The sequence below is a fragment of the Takifugu flavidus genome, chromosome 1 (assembly GCF_003711565.1).
Source record: "Takifugu flavidus isolate HTHZ2018 chromosome 1, ASM371156v2, whole genome shotgun sequence".
Classification (NCBI taxonomy): domain Eukaryota; kingdom Metazoa; phylum Chordata; class Actinopteri; order Tetraodontiformes; family Tetraodontidae; genus Takifugu; species Takifugu flavidus.
Window position 1 is genome coordinate 3364705 of NC_079520.1, and position 27667 is coordinate 3392371.

The 27667-nt window shown below is 43.1% G+C and overlaps 2 protein-coding genes and 1 long non-coding RNA gene across 20 annotated transcripts in view; 2 read left to right on the top strand and 1 right to left on the bottom strand.

Moving 5' to 3' along the window:
• The first annotated feature begins 17 nt into the window (after nt 1-17).
• LOC130534294 (sterol 26-hydroxylase, mitochondrial) lies at nt 18-5360 on the top strand. Its single transcript, XM_057048323.1, has 9 exons — nt 18-1345; nt 2580-2761; nt 2976-3175; nt 3258-3455; nt 3648-3811; nt 3906-4072; nt 4196-4277; nt 4390-4590; nt 4749-5360. The coding sequence occupies exons 1-9, from the start codon at nt 1058-1060 to the stop codon at nt 4878-4880; spliced, it is 1614 nt and encodes a 537-aa protein (XP_056904303.1). The 5' UTR covers nt 18-1057; the 3' UTR covers nt 4881-5360.
• On the bottom strand, nt 5286-6380 carry LOC130534332 (uncharacterized). Of its 2 annotated transcripts, none has more exons than XR_008952869.1 (2): nt 6022-6380; nt 5286-5733 (listed from the first exon to the last, which is right to left on the bottom strand). It is a non-coding gene; the product is annotated as an uncharacterized LOC130534332 (long non-coding RNA). The 2 variants fall into 2 exon arrangements; XR_008952870.1 differs by having other exon boundaries at nt 5286-5888.
• A 66-nt stretch (nt 6381-6446) lies between these two features.
• The window catches only part of tns1b (tensin 1b), a 95531-nt gene continuing 74310 nt past the window's right edge, over nt 6447-27667 (top strand). For 3 of the 17 annotated variants that reach the window (XM_057048220.1, XM_057048235.1, XM_057048258.1), the window contains exon 1: nt 16449-16603. In XM_057048220.1, coding sequence (XP_056904200.1) covers nt 16583-16603 — 21 coding nt within the window. In that variant the 5' untranslated portion in view covers nt 16449-16582. Of the gene's footprint in view, nt 6755-16448; nt 16604-19657; nt 19805-23567; nt 23853-27667 lie in introns of those variants that run through there. The other 14 variants (XM_057048155.1, XM_057048226.1, XM_057048193.1 and 11 more) reach the window with 12 other exon arrangements.

Genomic DNA, 27667 nt, shown 5'->3' on the forward strand with positions numbered 1-27667 from the left:
AAAGATTCTGTAGTTTTATAATAAAATTTTATTTTAGTGCACTTTACATTTAAAAAGCTCAACATAATCAGCCATTAAACATAAAAGCAATCGTTGTAAAAAGTATGAAATGGAAATAATCTTTTTTAAAAGTTTCTGTGGGGCCCTTTGATGGTCTGGAAGGAATTTCAAAGATGCGGTTTGAAGGTTTTGGTTGTTGGTTGTGATCACCGTAGGAGTTGAAGGAAATTCAACAGCTGTTGACTTGGCCAAGGGGCAGCATATGTAGGTGGAAGAAAATGGGGCCACGGACTGATCCCTGAGGAACTCCACAGGCGACAGCTGACACTTAGCTTTCACTCCTCTGACGGAAACGTATTCAGTCCCTTCAGAGAGGTCAGACCAAACCCAATGAAGAGCAGTACCGAAGCCTGATGGTGTGGTGGTTGATGGTATCAAAGGCAGCAGAAAGATCAGAGGCTGAGCTAGCGACTGGTGCCATCAACAGGTCATTAGTGACCCTGCTCAGTAGGGTCTGCAGGCCTGAACCCTGACTGAAGACAGGTTGTTTGATCTGAGGCCTCACGTGGTCGTACGGCCACAGCTTTCTCAAGAACCCCTAGAAACGATGTCTCCAGTTGTTATGCTAATCTCATCCACCATCAGACATACCGTTGTTGGAGTCTGTGGATTTGAGTAAATGCACCGTACACAATGTTCAGTCTCTTCCTCACACGAGTCCCACCCGCTTCACAATCTCTCTCTCTAGGAGAGAAAAATGTTCCAGGAACTGGTCACAGTGGAGCTCACAGAGATTCGATGGAGCACACAGCTACGTGGTCCTAATAACTTTATTGTCCATGTGACCCGACATAAACATTCCACAGATGTTTCCAGGAAGGGGGGGGGGGGCTGATGTTTTGACTATAGTGATGTGAAAACTCCTCAAACTGATCAGGCCGTGTGAATATCATCATCATGTTTTAGTGCAAAAATATTATTAAGGTGCAGCTGCTGGGTTGCTGCCCTGTCCTGGATGTGAGCGAGTCATGATGGAGGGGTTAATTCCTGGAAAACAATGCTCCTCCCTATAGTGCTGATTCCTCAACATTTCTGTGCATTCCCACTCCATGTCTGCCTGCCTCTGTGTAAACTCATGTGGAAGAAAGGAAGCTGGCTGCTGCGGCCTCTGGCCTGGGCTCGCTCCTGCTCCGGGGGTGCAGGGAGGGTCTCCACAGTCCCAGCGTCTCCCCCCAATCTCCGCTTCAAACCACGGACGGTGGAGGACCTTCCACGCGTCAGCCTCTGGGAGCTGCTGTACAGATTAACGTTTCAGGGCTTCCACAGTCACATGCATGAACTACAGGTAGGCGGTTTCCCTCCAAAAATTCTGAAAGTATAAGTGTTGCTTTCTTTATGATATAGAACAGGGGTCACCAACCTTTTTGAAACCAAGAGCTACGTCATGGGTACCGAGTCGTGTGACACACTCCTCTAAAATAACAAATTGTGTGTGTGTGTGTGTATCAGTAACTTAGAGTGGGTAACAGAAAAGATCAATATTCAACACTTTATTATTATTAATCTCAGCAATTGTTCAGATGATCACTTCTACATTTGATCAGAAAAAAAATGTCAAGTTTTCACCAGACCCTTTCAACCATAAGAAACTAAACCATTTTAACTCAAAAACCATTTTAATTCATAAACTATGTTGAACCATGTTTTAAAAAGTTATGCAACATTAAAAAAAATTAACTTTCATATTGAATAAATCTTAACTGAACAAATCTACTGCAATTCTGCTCAAAATCTGTTCCATTTTATAAACACACTTTTTAGCTCCTGGGCCTTCTCTGACAGTAGAATGCTTCCCGGTGGGTAGTTAGCATTAGCATTGTAGCTTTCATGACGTGTAGTGAAGCGTCGCTCCACATTGTGCTGCTTCGCCGTCATCACAGTCGCTCCGCAAATGCAACATACACTCCTTCCTTTCACAGTGGTGAAAAAAAATACTCTTCCTCCCATTCACTTTGAAAATGATAAATTTACTGTCTTCTTTTTGCCATGTTTTTGGGGTAGAAAATTGCACTCCACTCACCATTTTCAGTGCCCGCGAGTTTATTCTCCACAAGCTCAAAGGTTATTTCATGCGCACAATACTGACCTTTGAACTAGGCCAGAGTTCACCTTCATTTTATTTATATTTTTATTTATTTTTAAGACATTGTCATTTTGAAATCTATGTAAATGCAGGTGTGATTTAAAAAAATAGCAGTAGAAAAAATGTTCTTAGACGCACCTCACTTGCGAGTTTTGCTATTTTTAGAACAGGCTTGCGGGCGATTCATGTGGTCATTGCGGGCAACTTGGTGCCCACAGGCGCTGTGTTGGTGACCCCTGATATAGAATCTTTGACAGGATGTTGCTTTGGTTGCTGAAGAGGATAACGGTGTCATCGGCCTTAACAGGAAACAAGAAAAAAGTTGTCTCCGCTGACAAATGCTGTGTTTATTACAACATGGTTTTGTACTGGGACGATGTTGTCAGTGGGAGTTTCAGCTTCTCTGGTGTTTATGCTCACCTGCCTCTCTCGTCAGATCCTGGAGAAAGGGCGATATGGGCCCATCTACAGGAATGGAATGAATGCAGTGTCTGTGAGCACCGCAAAGCTCCTGGAGGAGGTTTTGAGAAATGATGACAAGTTCCCAAACAGAGGCGACATGTCAATTTGGAAAGAGTATCGCGACCTCAGAGGATACGGCTACGGGCCTTTCACTGAGTAAGACGTTCACTGGTGTAGATGGTAAACTGTGTCGCCTTATGGTGCTGCCAGTGGAATCCTTTGGCCAAAAATCATTAACTGTTTCCTTGTCTTCCACTATTCCCTACAGCCATTTATCTTTCTTGCTCATTTCCAACCACAAGGTTGCTGCATGCGGATTAAGCCCCTATTAAGAGTGGAGCAGGTTTAATATCATCATATCGTCCCCCAGGAAGGATGAGCGATGGTACAACCTGAGGGCGGTTTTGAACAAACGGATGCTGCGCCCAAAGGATGCTCTCCAGTACGGCGACACCATCGGCGAGGTCGTCACGGACTTCATCAGGAGAATCTACTTCCTCCGTCAGCGCAGCCCCACTGGAGATGTGGTGACCGACCTGAACAACGAGCTCTATCACTTTTCCCTTGAAGGTACGCTGACTTTCTTTGTTAGCCACTGGGAAAATTGGATGTTTTACTGGTTTATTATTTAATCCTAACATTTGCCCTTCAGCTATTGCCTCCATACTCTTTGAGACCAGGCTTGGGTGTCTGGAAGAGGAAATCCCGACGGGCACCCAGGACTTCATCAATGCGATATCCCAGATGTTCTCCAACAACTTTCAAGTTTTCCTGATGCCCAAGTGGAGTCGGGGTTTGCTCCCCTACTGGAGGCGCTACGTAGCAGGCTGGGATGGTATCTTCAGCTTTGGTGGGTGTTATTGTTATTCCTAGTCCCTTTTTTTAATGTTGTGTTTTATATATGTCCAACGCTCAAGAGAAGTTTTAATTCTTGGGAGAAGAAATTAGCAGGCTAGCTAGACAGCCTCTCACACAACATAAGGGTTTCTAATCGAGACGATGTGTCCAAGTCAACCGGTTTTTATTGCTGCACTGATTTCAGCTACCAGGTTGATTGACAGGAAGATGGAGTTCATCCAACAGCATCTGGACAACAACCAGAACGTGGAGGGAGAGTATCTGACATACCTCCTGTCCAACACTCAGATGAGCATCAAGGACGTGTACGGCAGCGTCTCAGAGCTTTTACTTGCTGGAGTGGACACGGTAAATGCTCACTGACATAGTTTTGCATTCAGATCCAATCCGATGTGCCACCATGTTTATGTTGCCTGTTTACTGAATTTATCCCTCCCCCCAGACTTCCAATACCCTCACATGGACTCTGTACTTGCTGTCCAAATATCCTCAATGCCAGGAAATACTTTTCAAAGAAGTGTCCACATCAGTACCAGCAGACAGGGCGCCTTCTGCTGAGGAGGTGACCCGAATGCCGTATCTACGGGCTGTTGTCAAGGAATCGCTGAGGTGAGGTTACAGCTCAGCACAAAAAGCCAGTAAACATCCTACAAACACACAAACATACCTGCACCAGTGGGGAGAAACAGAGTTGTCGTGTCTTTGTCCTGTTTTCCTTTACATATGATGCAGGATGTTTCCAGTGATTCCTATGAATGGACGAATCCTGGCAGATAAAGATGTTATGATTGGTGGATATCAGTTTTCAAAGAATGTGAGTCTGATTTATTCATTTTTGTCTTGCATTAACTTTTGAATTGGCACAACTATATTCGAATCATCCAGATTAAAGCATTTTATTATTATAGTTTTTTCCTTTTTTCCAGACTGCTTTCAATTTTTCTCACTATGCCATCGGCCGCGATGAGGACACGTTCCCTGAACCGGCCACCTTTATGCCTGAAAGGTGGCTACAGGACAGCCACAACAGGCCCAACGCCTTCGGCGCCATCGCGTTTGGATTTGGAGTCCGAGGCTGTGTCGGCCGCAGGATTGCAGAGCTGGAGATGTATTTGTTTCTGTGTCATGTAAGTGACACGTGGACAAACTAGCAGCAACAATAATTCACCCCGATAAGAGCTGAGCCAACATGTGATATCGGTTAACTTTAACTAACCTGCTGTTGGCGCATCATTGTCGTGATTATCATAGAGGGCCTTCAAAGAATATTTTTCCTTTTTTTCAGCTAATGAGGCACTTTGAGATCAAACCAGATCCAAAAATGGGGGAGCTGAAAAGCGTCTGCCGCACTGTTCTGATCCCAGATAAACCAGTGAGCCTCCGCTTCTTGGACAGAGGAAGTGGACACGCTGCGTGATTTTGGATGGCTTTCATCACAAATGTTGTTGCCAGATAGAATTTTTTATTCTGTGTGGCCAAAAACAATAGTTTGACTGTGGGATTGTGCAGAATAATTAGCAATGACAATCAAAAATGATAAAAAAGTGGTCCTTGTAAAAAAGTGGACCCGACGTTGTCTCTCATGTACAAAGTTTGGAAAATAATTCTTCAAGTGCTCTTCAAATACTAAACTAGATTTTACCCCGATTTTAAAAGTAAAATTGGTAAGATTAAAAATCATTATTCCTGAAAAAGACGTAATTCGACCAACACACTGAAAAATATCCAGCAGGGGGCAGCAAAACCACATGAGGGCGGATTCCAGCAGGTCGTTTGGTCAACTGTTGGACACCGACTTTTAGGTCAGAACGACACATCATCATGCATGAAATTAATGAAAATTAATTAAGAATTGGACAGAGACTTTTCAACAACAATAAATCTTAACGTTATTGCATCCGTTTCGAAACATTTTACTTTCGGCTTCTACCGTTCAAATGTGTTTTCACCAGGTCATGTTTGTCTTCCAGGTTCCAGTCAGTCACTCATTGGCAGAGCCAGCAGTTAAAGCTGACACTGACTCTGGGGCTTGTGAAAGCTGATTCATTCCTTCATATCTGCTGCCAGCTGCTTCTCTGGATAAGTTTCTAGATTCCATCTGTTAGATTGTGTTCGCGTCGGCATTCCTGTGGTCGCAACTTTGGCCCAAACCTCTGTAAATCTAATGTTCTTGGCATCCTTTCTTTAAAATAGTTTTTAGAGTCAGCTGTGGAGTCACGGGAGGGCTGATCTGGTACCTGGAAGCCAGGTTAGGGACACAAACGTCCAACCTGAGCATGAAAGAAAATCGAATTAGCAACACAGGGAGAATCTGAGCACCAGGCAATGCAGAGGTGACCTGTGAACATCAAGAACATGCTTGACACTTGTCCTCAGCTGGGAAGGTGCAGACAGGGAGATTACAGATGTGCACTTCATATTTTGCCTAATAAAGCCAGGAGTCAATTAAAAAGCAGAGAAATTAATCTAAAGAGCGTCTGCTCGGACCAGATCTCACGTGATTGTGTTGTGCTATTCATTTTGGATGCAACATATTCTAAATCATGAAAACTACAAACCTTTGGTGATCAGGGTTGTCAGCGACATTGTTAGATTCGGACAGGTGCAAACCTTCATAAAGTCACCTGTACTCTCAGGTGCACCACTCAAGGTTAAGACCTGAAGCATCTTGAACCGGCCTGCTTCCTTTCACCTGTAAGTCCACCTTTCTGACTTTTGTAGTCAAGTCGGGTGGTAATTGGGTCACGTGACTTCCGCGTAAACGCCGTTTACTTGCGCACCTGGTCAATTTAAAAGTTATTGCCGCAAATAAAAATCTGGTATTTTCCCACTCAGACCGTGTCCGTGTCCTTTAGGTTCACTTTCACCGATGTATTTTCTAACATGTACATTCGGTAGTTGTCAGAGCAGCGCGTTACCTGCGGCTCCTCCGCGGGGGGAAGTCGCCTCACCTCAGTCTGGCTGCAGCAGCGAGTCGGGGGAGCACCGGAGCGAAGCGCCAAACCTCGTTCTTCGTGTGGGTCTGACGTCGCGGCGATGTCAGACCGCACATTTGTCGCCCATGTGAGCGGAATTAAGCCGTCAGATCTGCGCTGCTGAGGAAGAGGAGCGAGCGCGGGGAGGAGCGAGCGGCGCAGGGAGCTTTTTGGATGGGTTTGGAGCGGGACGTATGCGCCCTGGCCTGGCCTCGCTCGGATGGGATGCACGGTGAGCTTCATCTGCTGTGAAGAGGATTTTTTACAAATGTACCAAAATGAGGTCGAAGAAAAGACAAAGGGGAACCTGACAAAGGTAAGAAGTTGCGGCTGACGTCGGTTCACTTGAGGCTTGCGCGTTCGCAGTCTGGGCTCGTTTGTTTGCATCTGTGTGCTGAATTCTTCATCAGATGCAGTGTCTGTCTTTATGTTAACCATGGATAAAGATAAGGTTGTCTGAGCCTTGATTCCAATACAGTCAGGAAGGGGTGTAGCTTTAATTATTGTACTTAAAAAAAACAAAAACAAAAAAAACACAAACAAGCGGAGGTGTGTTTCCCTTATAAGAGTTGGCAAAGCTCTTGAAGATTTACCTCCCCAATTTAAAGATTTTTAACCAATTTCACACGTTCAAGTAGAACTTTACTCACATACAGCCTTAATCATTCACTCTTTTGAAATATTATGGGGTTTTGCGTGTCTATCGCCATGGAATATCCAATTATAACCAGTTTCTATGTCCTGCTATAACTGTTACATTCAGTACTTCTATCCCATTTTAACCAGTCCATTTACTCATACCAACTCATTTCTCCTGTCTTTTCCACTGTAACCAGTCTGTTCTTACTGTTGCTTCTGTCCAGATCAGTCATCTTTAACATTTTAGAGGCTTTCATTTCCAACTTTGTGCACCATTTGTCTGGGTAAGGATTATTCGTCTTGTTCTTCTTGTTCGTCTTCTGTTGTTTCAGGATTGAGTGTATTCTACTGTTTGGTAACAGTCTATAGATGTTCTCCTGCCTATTCTTCACCATCTGAGCTGCTTATGCTTAAAAGTTAGGTGGTAATTTGACAATCTTGTGTTGCAGCCAGGCTAATATCCACCACAGGGCTGCACGTCAGTTAATGCATATGCACATTGTTTTCTGTTGGCCAATCAAACAGAAATTAGACTTCAATATCAACAAACATTACAAATAATGGCTCAGACAGTTGAGAGCTTTTATACTGTTGAAATTTTAAAATAAATTTTTACATGTGTGAACAGCTTTGTTGTTAAGGCAACAAAATGGAATGGAATAGTGGAATTAGAAAGTGTTTGTAATCTTTCTAAGATGAAGCATCTGTAATGGAGCTTCAGTGGCAGTCTTCAAGCCATGCTTTCGTTTTAGACCAGACCATCGGTGTCCCCACACACACTAATCTGCCTTTTGGCATGAAACATTCAAAAAGTGCTCCTGTGCATGAATAAGGTTCACTAGTAGTGCCAAGGGCAAATCTGGAAAGGTCAAACCCTCCTTGAATAAAGGATCATGATTGGTAGAAGTGGCCCTGATGTAGGGGGACTGTCTGCTTCTCCCTCATACCCTCTCCCACATGTCCCCTGTGGTTAGATTCTAAGTTAAGTTTGCACAAGTTGCTGGGTTAGTTTGCAGCCTGAGGCTTTAATATCTTCCCAGGAGGGCGTGGTCACCGACCTCTGACCCCCCCATACCAAAAAATCCAATTTGTTTGAAAAACGTAACTAACTTTTAGAAGCAAAACATACTGAATCTAACTAATAACGTAATATAATAACTATTGTATTGACCACAATGGTCAGGGGGGCCAAGAGTGATGACGGCTGTAAGAAACTCGCTCTGCAACCAAATGGATTTTTAAAATAATCTAAATAGTTCTTTTTAATGTAGATGCACTTCTCCTGGTGGTAATTGTCATTCCTGTGTCCCAGATGAAGAAGAGCCTTTGGTTGCTCCCGTCAGTGGTAGGCTTAAGAAGACCAACAGGACCGCGATAAGAATCGCCCTGAATGTTAAACCCTCATGGTGTCGAAACTAAAGTTCACAAGCAGGTCTTTGAACCAGGTGAAGGGGGTCTTGAAAAGCTTCAGAAAGAATGTGCTCGGATCCCAGCGGATGTTTTATGATGGCAAAGCTCAGATCTCCATAACAGAAAATAACCAAACTTCAAAGAATCCGTTGCAAGAAAGCTCAATGGAAAATTCTTTTTTTTTTTTTTTTTTTTTTTGGAATTAACACATATTTATACTACCTTCAATACTCGATGCAGTTTCCCTAAAACTGTGATGCGGTTTTAGATGGCAGGAAAATGATCAAATCCCGTGTAAAGCGAAACAAACTTGGAGATCTGAGGGACATTGTGAATATTTCTCATTTTCCACCAGTGAATTGTTATTTCTATCAAGCCTAATGAGTCTTGGTAGAACTTTCTGTAAGCTGTGGATCCATCTGAGACAGCAGTTCACGATTAGAACCTCATGGCAACAGTTGAACTCGAGCTGTTTCTGGTTTTGGATCATCGTCTGACAGTAATCTCATTGCGCTGCTGTGCTAAGATTTGAATAGTTTATTCTCCGAGTGAGGCCAGAATAACACATATCTACTAAAAAATTCAGCAACACTCCTTGTCAGTTGTCCTGGATTAACTGTGCTTTTTGTGCGAGCCTGTATTTCACAGAAGTGGGACTTAAAATGCACAAAATGCCTTAATCAACTGTAAGTTTGGTATTTAGTAAATAAAAAAATAAAAAACCCACTTAGAACATAAATTAATACTTTAGTTATTGTAAAAGGTTTAATGAGTAAAATCTCCACAGTACTCAGAATCTACAGCAACAAGGTGGTCGAACAAAATATGCCAAATTAAATATAATACTATTTTAATGGTGCTTAATTAAAAAAAAGGCTTCTTTTCAAATAACAATAATGCCTTCAAGATGAATTGCAAATGAGAAATAACTTCTTTATTCAGTATTTTGAGTAGATGAATGAGCCCTATGTAAGATCCACCCATGCAACAATATATATGTTCATAAATGTCATAAATGCAGCCTCACTCAATAACGCTCTCCTGCTTTAAGAGTCTACTTCCGATGAAACTGTCCTACAGTGCCCCCCCAAATCTCGTGTCGTCCACGTCCCTCCCATCATTCTGAGAGGCAGCAGTGTCACATGGCACACAGCGAAGAGCTGAAACTTACCTGCTGCCCCTATAGCATTCCAGTGAATAGTTTAGCTGTGGGGGAACAGTGTGCCCTCTGTGCTGTGGCTCTTGTAGAGGCCTATCATTTCAATCCTACCTGCCGGTACTGACCTGCACATGAGCCGCAGAACAAGACCCTCTCTGTGTTTTCCTTTGTGGAAGTCTGCCCGGTGTGTGTTTGACCTGGGAGAGGGTTGTCATACCTCAGCAAGGCTGACCTTTGTCTTTTTACCTCTGTGCTCGCAGGAATTTCACCTTTTATTTCAGAGGAGGAAGCTTCTTCAAAATTTAACAGTCCTTGCAAACAGATATCGCGTTAGAGAAGCGGACAGAAAGAAATGTGTGGACAAATATCAGCCCTGGGCCGTGGATGGTGTAGGAGGTGGGCACCTCCTGGCATGGTTTGAGTCAGGCTCCTTTCATTGTGGAGGGGGCATTTTCTCTCTGGACCTTTGTGGACCTTCCCCTGCCGCTCTGATTCCACCAGCAGTCCAGAAACATGTAAAACATGGTGATAAATTAAGTTTAATGGACAAGTATCTGGTCTTTTAGTAAGTTAAAATGATAAGAAGTGACACCAGACACCCAGATGTTGCTCCTCATTGATGTGTGACGGCACATCGACATGCTCTCTGCGACTCGGTGCAAGTTCAAGTCTTGATGTGGGAGAATGGGAGCTGAGCGAGCAGCAGATGAGCCACCCGAGCAGGTTATGGAGCATCTGTCAGGCAACCCCAAACAGATCCTTTTACTCATGTGCTCAAGTGTCCAACTGGTGGCGTCTGAGAGACACAATTAACAGTGGATCAGATTTTGGTTTGAAGTGTTTTGGGGGTATTTTAGGAATTTGAAATTCAGATATTTGCTTTCTTTTTTTGGTGAGGGGCAGCTGTGCTGTCAGAAAAAGGGGCAGTAATTCTAGACCCACATTTCCCAACATGGTGGCTTAAAGTCTAATTTTGATTTGATGAGGTCTCTCTCCATTATGCTACCAACAGCCAATTAAATCAGTTCTTGCCAGCAGATCTTGACTTGATGCATTTGAACAAACCTTTTAATGCCCTCATTTAAGAAACCTGCTGCTTAATTGTTTTGGCCCGGAGGGTCGAGAAACAGGATTCACCTTTAATGTGAGGAAGGTTCACAGAAACTAATATTTCCCTTGGTCTCTTTTGTAGATGAAAAGCAGCCATTGCTGTGTGCATTTGCCCTGTGAAAAGTCTTCTCCCAGTGCTCACCACCAGTGTGGAATCTGCTTATAATTTGATCCGTTTTATCCACTCTGGTCATCCGTGTCTTGGCGTTCTAAGCTGCCTAGTTAAAGGATGTGTGAATCCGATGAGCGGATATTTCTTTTCCGAACTGCCTTTCAGGACATTAGGGATTCAGTGATGTGTAACGTTCCCCACAATGCCTGTGGAACAAGAAGATAATGGGGGTACAATAGGACTTCTTTGAGCTTCTTAAAGTGTCTTTAATTCACTTTGCAATGCACTGTGGATAGAATGACAGGATGATAGATTGAGGCACAGGGTAACTGTATTTCCCCCTCTGGGGTCACGGTTGTGTGCCCCTTTTCTTGGAATGTAAAGCAGGCATCCTGACTTCCACCTTTGCCTCAGACCTTGTGGATTCAATGTGACATAATGCCCTCTGTACCATCCAGCTCCGACTGCTTTGTACGCCGATGAATGTGGCCTTTATTTTGCAGTTTTGTTGACATTTCTCTAAGCCTCGGGGGATTTCCTTGTCTCCCCCAACACTTGACAAGATGTGGCAATCACTTTTGGCAACATCCAGATCCCACAAAGTCTCACTCTGGGGGCCTCTGTTGCTATTCAGCGGGCTTCCCAGTGATGGACAGGAAGCTGGACTCTCCCAGGTCACAGTCATTCCACCTCAAAATGTGTCTTTTGTTAACACTTGTGGCTCTTCTCCATTCAAAAGCTGTTTTCGGCTACAGTCGGATGCGTTACCCAGGTCAGCCAGTCGTGCTTTCAGTATCTGTAGAATGTTTTTCTTTTTGGGATATAATAAATCCCACACATGCTGGATAAAAGAGAGCAAGCCTCTCTCTCCCTCTGTCTCTCTCTCTTTATTTTGCTCCAGTGCTTGTAACAAGCTGAGGCAGATCATTGTTGCTAGTTCGCCCTCAGTGGTTTTAAAAGGATAGGCTTGCACACTTTGGCATTCCACTGGGAGGAATTTAACTGGTATTTGCGCTGGAATGTGGCTTTTGACTGGACTGGGAGGAGATGTGTAATGGGATTTACAAAACCATGAAATCTAATAAACATATTAGGCTGCACACTATCAGCGCTCATATTATGAGGATCTGTTGGATCAATATATGAAAACCTTTGGTTGGTGGTGGAAATGAACATTGCAGTGGTCCTTAATATTTTAAAACACCTTTTAATAAATGTCAAAGAAGTTACAATCTATATTATTGCGCTATCCACTAGTGTATATAAATGGGAAAATTGAGCATAAAATGTCATATAAAATAATGCAATAGTTTAACTGAACATTAACGGCTGTTGTTTCGTGATGCGACGTCTCCACGGTGCCTTAAAATAACACAAGGAGTGACAACAGTTGATTGTCCTGCAAGAAAATGTCTCAAGCTTGTTGTTATTATTAGCACAACGGGAGTAGAAACTCAACTGTACTCTATTAAAAAAGCAACAGCAAATGTTCCAGGGTTCCGAGCTGATCCCTGTTAATGACAGCGGGTGTGTCCTGGTCTACGCGCCATGCGAAGGAATCTTTAATGAAATCACACTCTTGGACCCAGTACCGCACATTTGCTACACACGCCTGTAATCCTACACAAGCAGCACCAGCGCGCCACACATTTATATTTAAAGTACCAGCTTGACTTACAACATCCCCCATAGCGTTCACACTCGTGTGTGTGTGTGTGTGTGTGTGTGTGTGTGTGTGTGTGTGTGTGTGTGTGTGTGTGTGTGTGTGTGTGTGTGTGTGTGTGTGTGTGTGTGTGTGTGTGTATAAGGAGAAGAAATGATAGGATATAGATTTGGATTTATCTTAATACATCCACCACTATCTCTGTAATAACACAATTAAATCATGAGGCAGGACAGCTTTAGAATGACAGGTGGGATGTAAAGGGACTTTATAGCTTCAGTGGGATGAATGTCTCGGAAATAGATTTTAAAAAAAAAGTTTTGTTTTATTTTTTAGTAAATATATGTTTGTTTATATTGATCAAATGCAAGTTGCAGGAACTGAAAAGTAATTTTGCCCTCAAGTGCTTAATCTGTCCTGCAGGTTACAGATTATGTTATTATCTGTTTTCAGATATGTTTTGATTTTAACCATTTAGCAGTTCAGCACCATAAAACACATTAACCAGTTAACTGGAGGACATCCCAGTCATCTTTCTCATCTTTTTAAAATCATTCTTGCATTTCCACATGCTCGCTTACAATACGACGGCTGTAATCAGGTTTAACATTGAGTTTATGCTGAGATACAGTGTACAAATAATTTAAAAAAAAAAGGTTTTTAGTGAGAATAACAGAATGGGTGGATGAAGGAATCGCGGCAATGCTGTTAATTGTTGTTGAGGAGATGCTTGGGGGGGGGGGGCTTGTATCAAGTATGTGGTGAAGTCATTTGAAGGTCACTATTTTATTTTCTTTTTTTTACAGTTTTCTGTCCAAGTGGGTCTGTCCAGTCTCTTGCTTTACTTGCTGCTTGCTCGATCATGTTCCTCTGAAAGCACTGTACGACGGTCAGTAATTGATCCCTGTCTGTCCTAGCCCGTAACTGCAAACGTAGAGCCCATCAAGATGCCAGGGTTGGATTTGCCTGACGTTATGTCAGACACTGGACAAATGTCGGAATTTCACGGCTCTTTTATCCCTCGGAGGAAAGCGTGTGACACTGTTTGCTTGCCGTCTGGACGCGTCCCTGTCATGTTGACTTGGAAATAAGCTGTCATGAGGGGAAAATGAAGAGAACCAGTGATGCAAAGAATGTCTTTTTCATTTGGGGCACTTTAAACCAGAGCTAATGACAGGATGAGGATATGGCCTTTTCAGTCTTGATAGAGTCATTGCCATTTCCCTGGATTTTATGAGTTACGTGCACACAAAGAGCTATAGATTTTTTCCAATTAGCAACATCTAAATTCCCTAATTAACTTGTAAACATTTCAAAAAACCTCACTTCTAATTAAATGGTCCGTTGAGAGTTGTCTTTGTTTTTAGGAATCAATCATGTTTCAGTAGGACAATGTCGCACAGCCCCTCCTGCGCAACTGTTACCAAGTTGTAAAATGTTCTGAAAGCGAAGCCCCTTTTTTCTGAAGCACTGACTGACTGTAATGTAAACACCATTAAAAGCTCCCACAGCGAGGTGATGTCTGCGCAATATCCCAGCGCTTCCCTCCAACAAGCTTTGTTCTTCAGAAGTTAATTTAATTAAAGCAGACAAAAGGCCACTGGCACCAATAAAATTTGGGTGAAATGTGAAGCCATGCGACGGTCACACCGCACGGCAGACACACACGCATGCACACGCACGCACGATCTCGGGGCCATGACTTACATTTGCATAATGCCCAACTATTGGGTAGACACGCCTTCGTCATGGGCAACAGCTGGCACCCAGAAGGAATTCCGCTCCTTTATTGGGAGAAACTCTGAGACTGACTGCGTCCTCACTTCTATAGCTAAATGCGATAATGAAGACGCATACAGTATGCACCTTTTCAGTTGTACTCCTTGTAAAGGAAGTATTTATTTATGTATACTTGCCCCCCTGACTATCTGCTACACCTTTCATGCCCTTTAAATAGAGTGTTGAGTTGCTGATGCACATACAAGCGGGTGACCTCCTGGCCAAGGTGATGGGGGGGGTTAGTGATGAGAGTCAATGGAGCTCCGCGCCAACCGTATATAATATTATTTAGCAATTTCAGCCTGATTCGCTTGATAATTATGAAAAAAAACCCAGCAGGGGGCCGTCAGTGTTATGGTTAGGGTTGTAGTAATTGTGCAGAGTTTATTTTGTACACTGAGGTCCTGAAAGCACTGCGGGCCCCTGGGCAAGGCCCTTAACCCCCAAATGCTTCCCTGGCCCCACAGCTGTCCTCTACTCTTTAGGGGAGGGTTAAAGGCAGAGAAGTTATTTCACATGTCAAAAATCCCGCTCAGATATCACAATATAACAACTGTCTGAATTCAATAAATTGAAAGTTGATAAATGCAACACATGTTAAAATGATGAATAGTGTTTGACAGTGTTATCACTATGCAGCGTTTATCAGCCTCCATAAATCTACATCTGAATTGAAACCATTTCCTAGTGACTAACCATGACATCACCGATTTTTACGATGACTTAATGCAGAACATGTGTGATATGTGGTAAAATGCCAACGGTTCAAGATCCCACACATGCCTTTCAAAGTAAATATAACCTCTTTTTTTTCAAGACCTTGTTAAAGTTCAGTCAGGAGGAGAAGAGTTGGAGTGAAAAATGTTCATGTGACGCCACCTCTGTCTTCCACCCAGCATCCTCCGCTCCCTGAAAGCCTCCGTGCTCATGGACGAGCGGCAGTGAATGCACCAGTTCCGAGATGTCTGTTAAAAACAACGGAGCAGCCGATGGCGCTGGGTTTATGTTTCGCTGCTGAGACATCGTCCTCTCAGCTGTCAGCGCCTCCAGTGTTCTGGGACATTTACGCTCAACAACGCTTTTTTTTCCCTTTCTTTTACCTGTCGTAAAAAAGTGATACATTTTACAGCCGTGCAGTTTATCTTTTAACTCTTTCATTAAAAGCAAGTGAATGAATCCCACCCTGCTGTAAGTGGTCGTGACTGACAGCTGCAAACTCTGGCCATAGATGAACTTATCTAAATGGGCAAAGAGATAAGATAAAAATAAGATAAGACCTGACCCACTAAGGGGAAATTCCAGTAGAGGAGCGTGCATGAATGCTGCATGTGAAAGACTACATTGGTATTGACATTCACTCTTTAGTGTAAGATTGTTTGTTCCACATGAAGAATTGAAGAAATTCACTTTCTCAAACAAATACAGCAGCATTTGTGAAGAAAGGAAGACAACAGCTGCAGCATAGAGGTATCTTGGGGTGCTGAAGTGTCCGTTAACCTGCTTCTTAACAGGATATATGTGGTTTTCAGGAGTGCAGGAGACCCTCTGCATTTTTCCTGATCGCCAGCAAACTTAAGACTCTTGTATTATTTCAGCTTGCTGCAGAATTCCTGCAGGATTCCGATCTCAAGGCAGGTGTCTGTAGCCTGTTACACGTGAGAGACTGGCCTTTGGTTCAGCTGGATTCCATTTCAGAATTTTGAAGTGAAATTCTGTCTTTATCCCCCGTTTCCTGAAAGTGAACACCACATATTTTCTGTTGTCATTAATTTTGGCCTATTTTGTTCAACTTGTGGGAAGAGAAAGGATCCCTGCAACGTGTGACGGTGGGCAGAGAGGTTTAGAAACTGTTTTTTTGTTACTGGCTGATATAGTTGATCTTTAATGTGAAAGCAGTGATGCAGTTTCTGGAAGAATCAGAATCTCCTCAAAGCAAAACAGCCCCTGGTATTCTCACTTTCCATGGTGTAAACCCTTGAAACTGGCCTTCACTCGTGTGTGTGTGTGTGTGTGTGTGTGTGTGCGCGTGTGTGTGTGTGTGTGCGTGTGTGTGCGCGTGTGTGTGTGTGTCTGTTTCCTTTCTGCTTGCTAACAATACAGCTCAGGAAGTATGTCAGGATAAAGGCTGGACCACTAGGCTCTCTTTGGTCAGTGCATCCAACTTTTCGGGACAATAAGTTGTTAATGCCAGAAGAAGCCTACGCGGTGTTAGAGAGAGCCACGGATCCGTGAAAGGGAATTACTGCCCCAGGTGTCTTCAGGGACAGACACCATGGCCATGTCGCTCTGGATGGTGAGTGCTGTTCCAACATGTCAGCTTTAACTGTGGGTGGCCAGAGGTCTGGTTAGCTCCACCACAGCGCACAAAGCAAGTGAAGCTTTTTTCCTGCTTGTGACTGATTGACCAGCAACTCGTCTTACTGTTCCTGTGTGAAGTAACAGTTGTGCCATGGACATTAGACCTCAGATGGTTTAGATTTATGTGAGGCGATTGGACACGGATCACCAACCATCTGGTTTGTAACATGTCATTGGGAATGAGTCGAGTATCTACCGTACGTATGGACTCTGACTTCATAGTTGGCTCTCTTTCTAATGCGTGAAATGGTGAAATGTAAAGCTGTTATCATAGATTTCTGGATTGGAGCAGTAAATCTCAGAATGTCTGCTTTTTAAATGTTGGAGAACATTATTCAATTTCAGTGAGAATTCAATGTCGTCATAACAGAAAAATGAGAAACAAATTACCTAGAATTGGGTTTGCTCTGGATTTACAGTGCTTCCTGTTTACTGTTGGACAGCTCACGCTGGCGTTTAGTCCTGATATTGAGAGATGATACCAGGTTGCATTTGCTTTTAACACAGAGAGCAACATCGGGACCTGGACGGTATTGGGGAAACACAAATTTCATGGTTAGATTCTTGAAAGTAATATGAAATTTCAGTCAGGTCTTCTGATTTTCAGGTCTTTGTGTCTCTCTTTTGGTCCATCGTCCGAGGCGAGCGGTTCGTTCTCAGGGTTTTCTCATCAGCTGATTGTCAGATGTCTATTCAGGACGCAGGAACTTTCAGACTGATGACTGTTTTACAAATGGGCCGCCTGTCTCAGGAGGCATTTATCTCCGGTCAGCCTCAGCTGGTGCCTGTTAGGAGAAGGCTTCTTTAATTAGCCGTCAGTGGCTCCTTGGCTAATTCCACTTAGTGCACATCAACATGAGGCCAAAACACACTGATGCCTTTAATCTTGTTTATCTGCAGCTGTCACAGAGTTAAATGAGCAGTGTTGGGTTATTTTAAAAACATTATTAAAGGTGGAAGTCACAATGTCTCGTTTAACTTTCATTTTGAATTTAGGTTTAATTTTGTACACAATTGGTGAAATCTGCGAGTCCCCATTCCACTTGAAGACAGAGCTTATTCTCTCGGTCCTGCTAAGAGCTCTGACTTCATTACTACTGATATTGGCTACATGATTATATCTGATGAGCTCTCAATCCTAAACTGGATGCCTTAGATCAATAGCGTGTGGGCCAGGGGGTAATTCCTGCATTAATCACAGCTTCTCCACTCGAGTCGTTTCTGCGAAACACAATATTGAACCCAATGTAAATGTTGTTATGCTACTGGCTTGTTTTGATTTTAGATTAGCTCTGCTCCTGTTGGAGTGACGGTGACAAACTGTTTCTGGACATACTCACCGGATGTCACTCTGGATGGTGAGAACAATGGAGCTTTTGTAAGCTCGGTACACAATGTCCTTCATGTTCATTAATTGTTGCTGAAAAGCTCTGAAATGTGCAATCAGATTCGGTTCTGATGAGGCAGCTGAAGCGTCCCAAATTCCTTGATATGCATATTCATACCTACACCGTAAAATGAACCATGTATTTCAATTAATTTGCACATCACTGATGGGGTAATGCAATAAACTGATGAATTTCTACCACCAGCTGTGGCCTAAACTGTTCTCAGCCGCTGACTCAACCCACAGCCAGACGCTTCCCCCCTCTGGAGGCAACGTTGACCCTTATTCTCTGGTCTGGTTTCCTCGACATGACAACAGACTGGATGTGTCGGGTCGAGGCCGTAGCTGAGCTCATTGTTTGTGCTGCTGAGAGTCAGGAGGCGCCCATGACGTTGCCCAGGCTGTCAAACGTCACTTTGTCTGAAGAGACGGGCCCAGCAGGAAGACAATACCTGCATTTGGTTGATGAAGGTTTTAAGCATCACGAAGCAGCGCCAGCGTTGGGTTCTTGGCTAAAAAATGTTCTTGACCTCAGAAGGGAAATAAAGGAACATCCCCCCTCCAGGAAGAATATGCCCAAATTTAACAGCAGGCACACTTCAGTATTTTCACCAAAAAGTCAAATGCTTCCCTCTTTTATGTCCCTGAAAGGGAAAAAAAAGAGGAGTAAACTTACTTTTATTCGGTAAAGGCCAAAGTCAAATGTAACGAAACAGAAAAAAAAAAAAAAAAAAAAAAAAAAAAAAAAAAAAAAATATATATATGTGTGTGTGTGTATATATATATATATATAATATATATATATATATATATATATATATATATAATATATATATATATATATTATATATATATATATATATATATTTCCATTTTCATTCTTTACAGACTTTTTTTAAGCATCCCAGCAAACAAAGATTGTTTCCCCCATTAAAACAGAGTTACATTTACTGGGATTTAAATGGGCCCTTTACTGGTGTCTTTCTTTAAAATGTCCATGTAAGACAATAACTGCACGGTGGTGATGCAACAGGCAGTCCAGTCCAGTATTACTGATGCTAATACCATTAACCATGGTACTGCTGACATTATCTATGCAGACAGACCAATGCCATCCAGACAGCGAAGGGGGATTCATTTAGCTCCATCTGTCATGGAACAAGTAACTCAGAAATACAGAGGCGTGGAGATGCTTTTATTTTAAGCTAACTTTTTTAGCTTTATTTTTAATAGAGCAGTGTTTAAACGCTCCCTTGATCACATCTCACATTTACTTCTCTTGGACCAGTCTGAGCCACCCTCTCTTTTCTGCATTAAATTGCACAACTCCCCCTCCTTTTTCCATCACTATAAGTGCCTTTACCAGACAGAGCTGCAGGACCCACCCCGCCTCCGCCCACTTTCAGCGGAGGACCCTGCAGCATCCAGAGGAACGGGGGCAGGATGGATGTTGAATACGGACAAAGATGCATTTAGGAATTACTGCAGCCACAGGAATTGCAATTTCAGAGACTGGAGGGAAGCGTAGTGCCTCTCGGAAATGAAAAAGAGCCATTCAGCCAGGACAAAGTGGTACCAGTGAAGGGCAGGCTGGAGACAGAGGAGGTTATCATTCAGCAGAGGACGTGGGGAGGTGTCCAGGGAAGAATGGGTGGACTGAGTTGGTGTCTAACCTCAGTCTTCAGTTGGGTGAAATATTTTTTCTACTGCATTTTCCCCTTTTTCCAACAAAGGGGACGTAAGAGCAAGGTACAGTTTTATTCCTCATTTCAGATGATATTGGTTTGAATGACAGGAAGTTGGGACAAGATTATTAAGATTATTGGCTGTGCAAAAGCACCCTTGCTGAATTAAGTCTGGATTGTTGGTTTGGGTAATCCAATACTTCCAGAGCAGATGGCGTGCATTATCTAATTAAACATGTCTCTGCAGTTGGGCTACTTTTGGGCACAATCAGTGCTTGACCACTTAATACCAACATGTAGGCCATGTCTCACTTTACTTGTTAGCCTTTTCACCTTAACATTTAGTTGCAAACAATACAAGGCAAAGGTCAAGTTAGGTTGTAGGAAAAATAATAGAATCTACCACTGTTACATGCTGGGTGAGGTTACCTGCCTGTGGCTTCTGATTCTGCAGTGATTGGGAGAGATGGGGGCCGAGATGTGTTTTAGATGCAAATGAAGCAAGTCAATTCTTATAATACAGAATCCACTCCTCATATAGATCCCATATGAAGGTAGATTAAGGTGTTCCCTGGTGTGTCAGCACAAAAACCAAAAGAAAAACATCCCTGACTGCTAGTAGCTACTCCAGGTACTGTCCCCAACCTGAAGATGCAGGTTTGCCAAACAGCCAATCAGCATCTCTGTGCTGTCCACTGGTGATCACCTCACCTTTATTCCCAACAGAAAGCTTCATGCCTCCTGTAGGTGGTAGCTTTCTGGTCTGGGTTGGCATTTGGCTCTCAGTTCTTGGCTCTGGTTACAAAAGAGGGGGTGTGCTTTCTCTTCCACAATCCGGGTTCTGTTTGGCTGATTCCGATGTGATTGAAACTCAAGTCAACTTAATCCAGCTACATCCCTGTGAACTCTTTGCCGTTACAGATGCTTCGTTCTGCCGTTGGCCCTGTTCACAGAGGTGTGTTATCACACATTCATATTTTGGTTATGTTGTTTTGTGGACCTCGCTGGTCTGGGTGTCTTTATTTCCCAAAATCCTAAAAAAGGGGAGAGAATCTACAACTTGTTTCCATGGTGTTTGAAATGCTTTTATAGTCAGCCCAGATGGAAACGGGCAGTAAAGGTGTTACACCAGTGTTGCTGTGATGACGGGCCTGTGCGTTCTGGGGCTGTTTCCTCAAAGAGAACGGAGGAAAAACGTGCACACACATGTGAGCATTGTTCAGAGGGAGGGCCCTGGGTACGCATTGTTTTCAACAGATGGGAGTCGGGGGGGAAGAGGGTGTGTGCGTGTGTTGAGGGGGGCTTCTGGAGTGTGTTTTTCCTTCGTCTGTCAACAAGCAAACTCCGCCTTGATCACAGCGGCCACGATGACAGGACACACCCCTGTGTTTACACGTTCACTCTCTCCTTATCCTGTTTATCTATCAACTCATCTCTCCACTCTCTTTCCTCTCGTTCTGTCCCCTCACCTGACAAGCTTACCCGCTGACTTGTTATTTCTTTGGCTTCTGAGTCCATTGTAACCTGGCGCACAGCTCTGTTCCGACCCTGCTTTGTACTCGTCTTTACATGGTTCAAGGACGGTGACCTGACAACCAGCTAATCTCACTCAATGTGAAAGTACCTCTGAGCCTTTGCTTTGATCGACAAAACAAAACAGAAGCAGACAAAATTTCAAAAGAATCAAAGGAAGGTACCTCCTTCAGCCATAGTTGCACTTACTCTCCCAGATGTGTGCTTTTTAATAACTGAGCAAATGCTTCTGGTTTTAGATATGGATGCAGTTCCCCAAGTGTCCACTAGTTGGTGCTGTAAAGCAAATGGTAACTACGCCACAATGACAGTTATGACTCACTTGATAATGGTAATTTGAGCACAGATTTTTATTGATTCCAGATATTGGATGTGAATCTTCTTCATATGTTACTGACAAGCATAACTCACCCGTTATAAAGCACGAACAAACCTTGGAACAGTTTTCATCTGCTATAGTGTAACAGGGGGCTCATTTGTGGGGTAAAGTTGAATTTCTATTTATTGTATCTTAACTCTCTGTCTGTCTGCCAAGGAGAAGTCTCTTGTGATTGCATAAGAAACTGAAACTTAAATTTATTCCTCTTGTCCACTCAGTATTTTCCCACGGGTACAAACTGTTGCACATTTTTGTACTTTTCTGATCTCCAAAAACGGGCCGGTTTATTCTCTGAAATCAAACATCTGCTGCAGTGATGCTACCCTGTTCTTTTGAGCAAATAAACACACCGTAGCTTATTTTTATTGTTTTTATATTGCACAATCTTCACATAGAAAGGTATTTGGTTGGCTGTAAAGTAAACTCCGACGTTGCATTTTGCTCTGTTTTTCCGTTGTGTGTTTATAGATAATAAATAAAGTGTCCTTCATTGTCACACTAGTGCTGGCTTAGATAAGCGCAGTGTTGTGACAGGTGACTGGGTGCTGTGGCAGAGCCAAGCTACACAAACCGCACAGTCAAACATTTTTTTGAACATAAGTGTTAAAATATACTCAAGCGCTCTTACCTGTGTCACAGGAGATTAAAAGTTCAGAGGTTTAAAGCTCTCTTCAATGATGACATTATTCATTTATTTATTTTTATTACCTATTTCCCTTCCACAAAACTGATTTCCCTGTATTTAAATGTTGAATTTGTCATAATTAGCTTTAGATTCAGACTTTTAACAGATTTAAAGGATATCAAAATAAGTGATGGCAAACCTACACATTCACTCATATTTACACAATCGAAGCCTAATCAATCCATCAGACCAGAGTTTGTGTTAGTGTGGTTGGTGAATACAAATGTCTCTCCAACTTTGTCCCCATTGACACTCTGCCAGGGTGGCCTGCAGGAAATGCCATGCAATTATTCCCGTGCACCATTGCAGGGCTCTGATTCTGTATATGTTCTAGATCGCAGGTGGGGTTGTGGGTAGGTTTGTATATTTATGTTGTGTAAGCAAAATGTCAATGTGTGTGTGTGTGTTTGTGTGTGCGAGAGAGAGAATGTGAAAGAAAAGGCTAACTGTGAGTTAGCTTGGCTCGAGGGTGTGTCTATTTTCTGTAGGGAGTCAATTACTAAAATGACACATGATGAGAGTTTTATGCTTCAAAATTTATTTGTTCACTGTTGATTTGCATATCATACCCTGTATTTCTGCAACCTGCTACAATCGTAAAAAATAAATCATCATCTGGTGATGTCCACTGAAATAACTGAAGTTTAATAGTTTGAAAGAAAAAAAAAAGTTCACAAATTTTAAAAATGAACCCCCCCCTCCCAAGTAAACGGTATGCAAAACACTGATCTTACTGAATACTGTATATCAGCCAGCTGCTTTCACTAGTGTTTTAAGAGTATTTAAAAACTATATATACACATATATATTAAAAGGTCAATTGTGGATTCCAATTATGTAAAAATAGCTTATTTTGATCGTGAGGCCATCTGTTAGCAGGTGGTTTCTTTCCTGACCTTAGAAGTGATTCATTGCATTGTTGTCCGGTGTCCTCACCCTGGAAGTTCACTTTATCAACTGATGAAACGTGTTCATTGCTGAGGGAATTGTGCACGAGCGTGATGGTGTGAGGGGGAGGTTAAGTGTGACGGATGCTGCGGGGGCAAATGGGGAAGGGGTGGGATTAAGGAATGAATGAAATTAAAAGTGGTGAGACTTAGAGGGGCAAAAAGGGAGGGCAACATGGATTCGGAGAGAGAGGAGGGGCAAAAGAGATGTATAATAAGCCGAGCACCCCCTCCCCCTTTGCTTTGAGTGGTGGGGGCAGGCTGACAACACCCCCACCCCAGTTTTGTGAAACTTTCCCCCAGCAGAGGGGAGGAGAGCCAGAATGAGCCTAGAGAAAAGGCAGTGAGGATCAGACTGAGAGGAGAGACAGTGAGTACGAGTGTTGCTGTCCAGGTTAGTCATGACTCTGCGGCGATGGACACCTCTTCTGGCTGGATTACACACGCCAGAGCCCACTGAGCCGTAGCGTCACTCCTGCCCATCATCATGCCGTCCATCTCTCTGAGCCTGCCAACAGCCCTGGCTGAACCTGCACGCACCTGGATCTGCCTGTCCTGCATGTTCTGGGTGAGGCTACTTTTCAGGGTTCTGTGCAGCTACCTGACAGGCCAAGCTATGAACTTTAAATTGCATAATTTATGGGTCTGGAAATGGCGCTTGGATGTGATGCCCGACTGACAGAATTGGTTTCTTTAATCTTGTTTCTGATGGCAGCTGATGCTTGGTGTGGACGATCAAATCGAACTGGTCTTAGAATCTGTTGGGTGGTCTACTTGTCGGGGGTTGGGGTATAGAGCGAGGACCCGGCTGTGGGGGGCCTTGGCACGGTGACACTTTTGAATGAGGGCGATATTATGAAGAAGAATGGGTGGGTGTGTCCACCAAACCAGCTCTGTAAGGTTTAATCTCATGAGAAACATATTTAAAGTAGACTCCACTGCTTATCGAAAATGGGAAGAGTTGAGCCCCAGACTCCCTCTTTCTCATCTTTTCCCACTCGCTCCCTGTGCTGCTTTAGCTCTCTTGGTTGGGATGCAGCTATTTTTGCCGTCTATTGTATAATTCAATCTACTGCACATTCTCACTCGCAGTGAGGGGTTGTTTATGTTCTTGCGTGGGATGCATCTACTGTAGGACTTTGCAGATTTTCCAAACTTAAATCAGAGATGTCCTAATTTGTGTCTGTGTGAAAGAACATTCTTGGCTCAAATTCACAACATTGTATGATGTCGACCTTTTTTTGGGGGGGCTGAATGGAGGATGAAAGGGAAGAATAGTTGAATAGACCATTGATATCCGTCCATCCACATTCTGCTGGTCCTTTGGGACATGACTGCACACCACTGGCTGAGCTGGAGGCCTTGGTGAAGAGACTGGATAATCTTACAGAGCTCTTCATCAGTTAATTACCGTTCTCTCTTTTGCAGGGCTGGAGGTGGTGTGAAAGGGGGGGTTCATAAAAGGATCTGAAAGCCCCCCAGCTAAGCTCTGGGTCACTGATTGACTGCATCAGGGTACTGTACAAAGCAGGCTCACTTAAGGGGGGTGGGGCACATTATGAAGCCTTACATTAAAAGCAACATTTTGCTTGGGCAATAATTTATCCCACCTTAATCTGGATTAATGCTTATATGTTGGCTCAGTGCTGAAGGATATGAGACTATGCCATCAGTGCCACTTCTGCTTCTTTTGTGCACACTCTGATGTCAGATATGCAAAATGGAAAATTGTTTTCCATAAATGTTACACTACATAAATATTAGCAATGTTATATTGTGCAAATGTTTATATTTGCAGTTGCTGATGAAGGAGAGGCTTGTTGATAGAAATCTCTGCTGGATCCCCATCAGTTTGCCGGAAGAATGTCCGTGCGCAAGGGTCCAGGATAAAATGCGATATCGCTCAGAAGCAGAAAAAAAATACTGCTGACGGAAATATGGCAGAGCAAATTTGAAGGACAAAGGAAATGAACAGATGATGCTGCAGGCGAGATTAGTTGTCTGTTGAAAGAAAACCTTCAGAATTCTGCCCCTCCACCAACAACTGTGAATAATTAATGAAGGCAAAAAAAGCAGTTTGGGGAGAAGCTCCTCTGGTTTCTCTGAGGGGGCAATTAAACAAATTAAATACCCCCACTAAAGTACCCTCTATAAGCTACAGTGTATGCTTTAGGGATCGGGCGATTTAACATTCACCCTTTACCTCCATCCAGATGTGAGTGATTGATGTGTATTGGCCAGTTCTACTCTGTCTTTAACAGTGCAAAGACACACATGAACTAGTAAAGTGCTGTTGAAAAGACAGCGTCAGGTCAGACTCTCAATTGAGAGTGCAATTATTGACCCTTGGCAGACGTGTCAAGGTTCAAAGAACTCCTCGGAATGATCGATATCCATTATCCTTCACTCAATCCATCTCGGTTCACAGTCGCGTCTCGAGATGATCACTCTGGGAAATTGTCTTCTCAGGAATGTTGGGTCTTTGATCTTTAGGTGTCTGGACTTGAAAGAAGTCAAACAACAAATCTGTTGCTGGCTTAAACCTTCATTTTGTCTCCTTTCGCCACCGTCATTGGCCTCTTGTCGGCTTTACTTTCTCTCTCCAGGTCCCATCTGACTGGTTGAGAAATCCTCCACATGTGGGGTCCTTCTGAAGTCTGGCAACATTTTTCTGTGTAAACATCTCCGTTTACTTTGCCCCAATGCTTTCGACTCTCACGGTTTACCGTGTTTTTACGCTTTGTGAAACCGTCTCTTGTTCCCATTTTGTAGAAATCATATAATAATTCAAAAGACAACTTCATTTTCTTTGTGTTATTGCACAACACATCAGGAAGGATAACTCTCGGGTGATTTATGGGAGTTGTTGAGCTTTGTCATCCCCTCCCTCCCACTCCTTTCGTTCATGAAGAGACTTTGTGCATGCTTCACTGAGCACATTGGCCTTAAACCTCCCATGCACGGAATCATAGAGGGAGCTTCAGGTTGGGATATTTGATATTTGATCTTTTTTTCCCTCCATTTTCCTGATCTGGTAATATGAATTTTTAAACCGCCCTGGAATCAGTTGATCCTCAGTTTTTAGCTGCCTAACGTACACTCTTAAACTACCGAAAGAAAAAAAAGATGTCCCTCTAACCTGCTGCTTCAGAATGTTGGATGCCAAAGTCTACAATACAAACCACAATTACTTTCCAATTTCTTTCCAACCACATGATATTGCTCAAACCTACATTTTTGGCTGTATCTACGAAGTTGTTAAGAATCATGTTTGGCCAGGTTTCAGGGACATTTTGCCCTCTTCTTAATGTAGCGGACGCATCTTCTCAGGCCAAACTTCGTCTCTCATAGATGTCTCATAGACGAGCATCACGTCCTCATCAGTTCTGTTGTCTTCACAGGGTGACAGTGGCAACGTGTGGTTTCAGGAGTGTTGTTTTATGTCACAGCACGATCAGCATGGGATTTTGGCTAGAAATCCAACTAGCCCAGTAAATCCAGCTCACTGTTTTGAGATCTCATCTGATATTTTCAAATGTTCTGCAAATTAAAACTGTTTTTTGCTTTTACTCATTCCATGCAAGACCCCTTATATGGCAGCTTTTCACATCTCACAGATGAGATTATAAGCCATGTATTCCTAACATGTACATACTGTTGGCCCCAACTGTTTCTTCTTGGCCAGAGTGCAACTTAATAGTCATTGTCTAAGTTATGTAAAATATTTAACAAATCACCAACAATAATTACACCCCTGTAACAGTGTGCATTTTTCTGTGCAAGTATGGACACTCCGAGGTTAAGATAAAAGTTAAAGGGACAATTTTTCACTCTCAACTGTCAGTGACATTCTCTAATTGAGGAGGCCCTCAGGACCCGGTTAGTACTTAGTGCCATGATAACCTCCAACTCTGGATGTGATCTGAGAACTCCTGTGGACATCTATGCATTCAAGTGTTCGGAAAAACAGTGCTCATTGGAAGTGGTAGTGACAGCACCCCACTGCCCTGCCTGTGTGTTTACCGGAAGGAGATGATACGAGGATCTGCTCATACTTTTGCGGGCCATGTTTTGATACAGAGTTGATGTATTGCAGCCTTTGCGACATGGCTACAAAATCCCTTCCGCACTCTTCCCACTAACATCTTTTATTTTTTAGACTTTTTTTTCCCTTCCTTCTGTCTTTTCTAAGAGCCTGATCTTTAGCCAACCCAGCACGATATGGAACACATACTGTTTTTGACTGCTGGCTCTTGTGAAGTACTTGGCTGTGTTTTATTAGACTTGTTTTATCTTGGAGAATCAATGCTGTTGGCAACAGCCATCCTTCATGATGTATGATACGCATGTTGCATTTATTTTCATAGGCATGCTGTGTTAGAA